This window comes from Protobothrops mucrosquamatus, unplaced genomic scaffold (assembly GCF_001527695.2).
Source record: "Protobothrops mucrosquamatus isolate PMUCROS unplaced genomic scaffold, P.Mucros_1.0 scaffold2473, whole genome shotgun sequence".
In the NCBI taxonomy this organism is placed as follows: Eukaryota; Metazoa; Chordata; class Lepidosauria; order Squamata; family Viperidae; genus Protobothrops; species Protobothrops mucrosquamatus.
In genome coordinates this window covers 98,718-106,248 of record NW_015388543.1, presented here as the reverse complement: position 1 = coordinate 106,248, position 7,531 = coordinate 98,718, and the positions used below count along the sequence as shown (strand labels likewise).

At 39.5% G+C, this 7,531-nt stretch overlaps 1 protein-coding gene across 1 annotated transcript in view; it reads left to right on the top strand.

Moving 5' to 3' along the window:
* Positions 1-7,531, top strand: part of ELP3 (elongator acetyltransferase complex subunit 3) — a 93,593-nt gene that overhangs the window by 61,599 nt on the left and 24,463 nt on the right. The window contains exon 12 of the mRNA XM_015825066.1: positions 1,129-1,356. Coding sequence (XP_015680552.1) covers positions 1,129-1,356 — 228 coding nt within the window. The remainder of the gene's footprint in view (positions 1-1,128; positions 1,357-7,531) is intronic.

Genomic DNA, 7,531 nt, shown 5'->3' with positions numbered 1-7,531 from the left:
TGGCCAGCTATATAATCTGATTATCAGAAGCAACAAGATGATTTTATAATAGACTCTATCACCATAAGCAGAAGCAAGATTGAGTCTAGAATTCAAAGTCCAGTATCAATAGATGTTCAGGAATTTGAGCAACAAAGCAGGAACAAGGTGAAGAAATTTGGGCAGTCTCGGCAAGCATAGCTACATAGGAGAGCAAGCTGTCACTGACATTGTGTTTGAATTCTCTCAAGCAGAGGTTTATAAAATGGAAGCTCCTGGCCTCTGCCTAGATAGTATCATAGCTCATCAGAGCTGGATCAGAAAGAGAGCTCCTTGACCTCTTGAAGAAGAGAGGCTATTTGGGAGATGGGACAAGGCAGGAGTTCTTACTAATGTAAAACAAAATTCTTAAGGAGATACTGTAGGGCTATCTTCAAGTGTTTCCTCTAGAGCAGCAACTGAACTAACCCAACCATAACCAATCAACAATTAATAAGTTCATCTTGTGAAAACCTCCAGAAATTTCACAGTATCAGGTGTCAGAAGCATCTCTTCAATCTCAGATTTGAGCTGGCCTCATGTAGAGGGGCCCATAGTCTTCATGCTCTAGTGACTAGACCTATTTGTTTCTACATTGCATGTAATGCAGAAGTGTTCAAAACCTACCTCTTTTTATTTCTGGAGTACTAAGAGCCTAAGAAGAGACTTTAATTAGACAAGGATCCTATCTTTTGTAATATTTTGTTCCCATTTTGTGGCCAGCCATAAGCAAAAAAATGCATATATTGTGGCTAAACAATATGCTTCTTCATATATTCTCAGCAGAAAGTGTTGAGAGGCCACAAATGCTTCGGTCTCTTCTGAGAAGTGTTCTTGTGATTTTCTACAAAAGATGTTTTCATTAAACATTTTAACTTCTGTGAAAAGACAATAATCATACTTTTTGACTCTTATCTAGGCTGTTAAAAATCCAGCTATTGTGACCTGCACATAGTGAAAATATTTCATGCTGTTTTTCTCCTGCACAGAAAATTGCCTGCATCACCATGAAATTGGCTTTGGTCTCTTTTGAGTGCTGCACAGTGTTTATAGTGATTACTGTTTAATATCATTTATCAACCTTTTGGCTCTTCTTTCACTTTTGACCAGGTTGAGCTGGTCCGGAGAGACTATGTGGCCAATGGTAGTTGGGAGACTTTTCTTGCTTATGAAGATCCTCAACAGGACATTCTGATTGGACTTTTACGTTTGCGGAAGTGTTCGGAGGACACATTCAGACCTGAGCTGAAGGGTGGTGTTTCCATTGTCCGGGAACTCCATGTCTATGGGAGTGTGGTTCCTGTCAGCAGCCGAGATCCCTCTAAATTCCAGCATCAGGTAACTGCAGCTTATTAAAGTAAACAGTAGCAGCAACATATAGAATTAATCCATCTGCCTTTGATGCGTATTGATTTTTGAGCTTTTGAATAGGGTATCATTTTATGATAAATGTAAAAGTAAGTAAAGTCTCCTTTGAGTCAAGCTGAACTCCAGATGATCTTGACTTGATTAGGTAATTCTCTTGGCAATAAGATGGATGTAATTGGTCACTACATTCATTCTAGGGATACTTTTTCAAATTCCTAATCTAACTATGATATTTCCTGGTGGTTTCATATCAAAATAGAAACTAAGACTACTTTTGTTTAGGTTTTTGAAATCAGCCAAGATTGACTACATGCTAGTACCTAATTAGGACTTTTTAACAGTAGCATTATTTGCATTCCAATCAATGACATACATGTTATTTCAATAATGTTTGTATTCCTACAGCCTGTATCCTTTCAGTGCTACTTTCTTTGTCTACTCGGATGCTAGTCTCCACTGCTACAGTTTCGTTTGAAAGACTGCATATACTTCCTTGTACAATGCATACAGGTGGAATGCTAGCAGTTAGTTGCCAGGTGTAGACAAATGGTGGCTCCTGGAGGGAATTTTTTTTTAAAAAGTATGAAGAAAACATTTTCCTCTTTTTTATTTTGTCAAGTGTTATGGTGGAAAAATCAGAAATTAGATATAAAAATATTTCATAATTCTTTAAAATATATATGAATTAAGATTTTTTTCCCCTCGGGTTGAGAAAAATGCCTTTTATATCAGGTTTTAAACAGGCTGCTATGTAATGTAAATGTTTCTCAGTAACAGTTTCCTCATTGTTTGAACAATGATTCCTGTATATTCTATTCAGTGTTTCCAATGCTACCAATTTTAACTTGATATCCATATTTGGGCCTTAATAGAGTCAGCCTATAGGGGAGATGGATGGCATAAATACATAAATACATACATACATAGCAAAATGCATGTTGTACAACTTCAGAATTAAGATATATGGGCATCTGTAGCAGTAATATTTTCTCTCTCTAATATTGGTATATTAGCAGTTTTGTTTCTACAGGAGTCAGAAAAATGTTCTTTACAGGCATATTTTGCAGTAAATCCCAGTGAACTTTATTTATTAATTTTTTATGCCTCATGTGACTAAAAAAAATTTAATAACTCTGAATTATCTTTGACATCAGTGGTCAACCACCTCCTTGTTGGAGACTTTATGTAAAATTGCTATTAATTACTAATACCAATAGAATTAATTGTTGGAGCATCTGATTGACATGTGTCATTGTTTCTGATGGATTTATTCCATTGTTTTCTAATTTGATATTTTCCATGTGTCTTCAACTACAACTGCCATAATTTTCTTCCATATGTGAGACAAGACTAGATTATACATATATTTGTTTGTGGCTATGCATGTGCGTGCATCTTTGAGTCAGTATTTCCTCCTAATGATTCCCTTCACAAGCCCCTGCAGTTTTCTTGGCAATATTTTGGAAGTGGTTTGCCATTCCTTTCGTCCTAGGGCTGAGAGAGAGTGACTAGTTCATCTACTGGCCTTGTGCCTAAGACAGGACTAGAACTCACAGTATCCCATTTTCCAGGATGGTGCCTGAACCATTAAGCCAAACTGGCTCTCTTTTTCTATAATTTGGCTTCGCTAAGATGAGTCCTTACCTTATCTATTTCTGGATTGATATCAGGTGCAACCAAATAATGACATAGAACAATCCAGCTAAAGCTCAGTTCTTTATTTACTTATACCATATAGACAGAATCTTACCATACTTAACCTATGCTACGCTAATCCTAATGCATATATCCTGGGAGATGGTGGCTATCCTTATTCTCTTTCTCTGATCCAGCTCTGAGTTGTGTTGTCTCTTGTCTCATCCCCTCTGCTTGGAATGTACTCCCTTCTTAATCAGAAACCTTAACGCTTTCATTGTAGTCCATCACACTCCCCCCTTCCCTTCAGTAGACACATTCCATTACATCTATAGATAGACTTTGTAGAGTTGATCTTCTCTATTTACATTTTTGTTATTACACTAAAACTAGTATATTGGCAGAGGTATTTCCAGCTTGACTTTCTCCGCGACGCTCTGGTTTTCTGGGTAGTGGAAACTTCTTTTTGCTTATTGGTTCATTCAACCCTAGGGGAGCCTTCACTTACACTATGTTGGTAAGACCCAGATTGCCTATGTCAGTGGTTCTCAACCTGTGGGTCGGGACCCCATTTTGGGTTGATCGACCATTTCACGGGGGTCGCCAAGCAAGGCTGTCCGCCATTTTTTTTGTCCGCCATTTTTCCCCCTTTTCCGGCGGGTGCCTTACCTCCCTTGGGCTGGGCCAGCTGGTGGTCGGCCTGCTCCGTCTCTGCCGCTTGCCAGCTATGCCTCGGCTGGCACAGGGGGCGGAACCACGCATGCGTGGCGCTCCCGGTCCTCGACTTACGACCGGTTGGGTAGTCCTCGACTTACGACCGGTTTAGTCCTCGACTTACGACCAGTTTAGTCCTCAGCTTACGACTGGTTTAGTCCTCGACTTATGACCGGTTGAGGTCGCGGCATTAAAAAGGTTGAGAACCACTGGCCTATGTCAAGCCCAGATATAATAACATCCATGGAATACGTTCTCACCTTATCAGCCATGGTGGTGAAGTGGTTAGAATGCAGTATTGCAGGCTAATTCTGCTGACTGCCAGCAGTTCGATTCTCACCGGTTCAAGGTTGACTCAGCTTTCCATTCTTCCAAGGTTGGTAAAATGAGGACCCAGATTGTTGGGGGCAATAAACTGACCCTGTAAACTGTTTAGAGAAGGCTGTAAAGTACTGTGAAGCGGTATATAAGTCTAAGTGCTATTGCTATTGCCTTTCTATATTAAATGTGTGTTTTCACAATGTGTTTATAGTGCATTTCCTTTCCTTTACCTCAATTTTCTGCTGTGCGGGCTGTGCAGCTGCTTCCCATCATTGCCTTTTTTCTCTCAATAAATGGAACACAGTTAAGTAAATATTAAATTAAGTGTCTCTTGGATGTGATCATTAGTTCACCACCTTTGAGCTTTTAGCCAGAATAGAGAAATTATCAGCATGCACTTTATATACCTAATGTTTTAGGTTCAAATCATTGTGATTTAAAAAGAGGTGTTTTGAAGCAGATTTTTTTTTTTGGTCGTATGTGCATTAGAATGTGACTTCTGTTTGATGGTAATAACCCTGGGCAATGAGGCAGTAGCAATAGAGAGTAGGGGGAAGGAGCAGAAAATGGATTCTTACTTCCCGAAAGTGAAATTTCAAAAGCCAGGAGTGGAAAAAGGCGTTGACGCACATGGAAGACAAGAGGGAGAAAAATCAATTGAATAAAGCTAGCACTAATGAAGTGAAATAGACTGGAAACGAAGTCCTAGGTGCATGACGCACAAAGATGGACTGGAGGAATGTAGCTGCGATACCCCAGAAATTACACTATTTTGCTTCCTCTTCTCCTCCCACCCTTGACATTCATAGGGCACATAGAATACTTCATAGCACATAGGTCATGTAAAGCTGTATTAATTTATGGATAGATCTTCTTGGAAAAAATGGACTGGATTCTTTCCTCTAACTCTTTTTCTCTATATTGGTCTATTCCTGCTGGTACAACTAAGCAACAGAAAAACATGTTGGGCAGAATTGGTTCAACCTCGCTATTCTTCCTAGGCTGCCATGACCAGCTGTTTTGACTACTGCTCTGCTGCCAAGTCACCACCCATTTATAAAGTTGACATAACTCTCTGCTATCTCATTTTACATTAATCAAAATCTTAATGTGAAATCAACAAATATACCCAAATGATCGGACTCTGCTCTCTTCGTACCCCTAAACTGTCTGTCTGTCAGCTCTGTTTTTCAGCCAGCTGTGCTGTCATGTGCTCCACAGTTGTTGAGAAAGTCAATTCCTACACGATTAGGCATTTTAGGATATATGTCAGGCCATTGTTAGAGCTGGTTTAGTTTAAATAAAATAAGTAATCTCTTTGTGAGCCAAACAGGGTCCAATCTGTTGCACAAGGCTTTAGACCAAAAGGGGGGGAAATGGAGGATGGAATACTGTATATGAGTAGTCCTTGACTTACCACCACAATTGGGACCAGAATTTCTATTGCTAAGCAAGGTGGCTGTTAAGTGAGTTATGCCCAGTTTTACAACCTCTTGACTATTGTTGTTAAGCGAATCACATGGCTGTTAAGTGAAACTTGCAAATGGTGACTATATGACCCTGGGATACTGCAACCATCATAAATACATGCCAGTTGTCAAGTGTCTAAATTTTGATCATGTGAACATGATGCTACGATGGTCGTAAGTATGAGGACCTGTTGCAAGTCATTTTTTTCAGTGCTGTTTTAATTTGAATGAGCATTAAACAGATGGTTGTAAGTTGAGGACTACCTGTACATCTTCTTGAGAGTTCTAGAAAGAAAGATGGGCACAAATATAACTAATTTTACCTGTCCCTTGTTCTTTTTATCTTAAAGCATGTGAAATTATGCAGCTTTACTCAGAAATTGAGCTTTTCGTGACCATAGATGTTCCCCTGTCATGATTTCTCATTTAATTGACATGGTTGTCATGGTGAAAAGGCTTGAGGGAGCTTTGTAAAAATTGTTTTATTTTTGGAGCCACATTATATGTTCATAAACATAACATGATGATTGTAACTGTATTGCCTTTTAAAAGGCTTCCTTATCTGATAAGTCAGTTGCAGAAAATAATTGATCCTATTTATAACAACATACATTTAAGAGCTGTTCTACACTGCTTTTTAGATGCAATTCCTTTTATTTTTAAGTTGGACTGCCCATCTTAAACTTGAAGATAAAATCACAAACATCATTTCCTTAGACCATTTCAGATCCTTCCTGAGCTGAAGCTATTTGGGGTTGGCTAGATAGACAGGACTAACACAACAGCACTGTAGGAAAATGAAATGGTGATTCTGTTAATATTGGTTATTGATAAATACCAATTTTGTGTGCATTGTTTTGAATGGAGCATGGTTTGGTTGTCCTATACAAAGTGAATTGTGTGACTGGCAGTTGAATCATATGTAATATTATGAATGAAACAAATGAAGCCCCAGTAGTGTACATTGACATTACTGGATCCTGTAACAAGGGTATCATTGTACACAGAGGATGCCACTAGTGGAAAATTGCTTTTCTTACAGCATTTGTTTCTTCTGCATCTTTTTTAGATGTCTGTATTGTTAATGTGTTATCATTTGAGGTTGGACAATTGTCTCTAAGAAAGTACAGGCCTATCATTAAGATTGGAAAGGGTTTAGTTCCAGGCTGAGTTGGATCTCATATGTCTGAATTGGGTTTTACTTGAGAGCTAGATGGAACAAGCAATGTTCTGTCATTTTGTTTTCTAAATCTCTCCTGTAGTGGGTTATTCTAGCATACCAGCCTGGACTTGCTGATCGGGGTTTTTTTTCCAGTTCACTGGCTGGATATGGCAGTTTGAGAAATATACAATGTAAATTGCTTTGAATCTCTTCTTCATGGATGGGCAGATAACAGCCACAACACACACACACACAGAAGATCATACTGCCAAAATTAAGTGGTAAAATATCCAAAGATGGAATTGGTTTGCTTCTCAGAAGTTTCCTGTTCTTACTTAAAATAAAAAAAACCGAAACAACTGCCCAAAGGCCATAAAAAAAACTCAGCCCCCTGCTCCTTCAAGTGATGTTACCACATCCACAGAGGACTTGCAAAAAGGTTAAATCGTGACAACTGGACCAGCGTTTATTAAACTGAGACGTTTCACTACTCATCCAAATAACTTCTTCAGTCAAATGAAAATTTTGGTTAGGCATAGAATCTACATTTACAAATCTACATTTACATATGTCAGCCGTGGTCCTCCTGGATCCACGGCTGACACTGGAAGACCAGTTGACGGCTGTGGCCAGGGGGGCGTTTTGCCGGGTGCGCCTGGTGCACCAGTTGTGGCCTTTTCTGGACCGGGATGCCTTGCGCACAGTCACCCATGCTCTTGTCACCTCCCGCCTGGACTACTGTAATGCTCTCTACATGGGGCTTCCCTTGAGGAGCACTCGGAGGCTCCAGTTAGTCCAGAATGCGGCCGCGCGAGCGGTGATGGGAGCGACCCGTTGCTCCCAC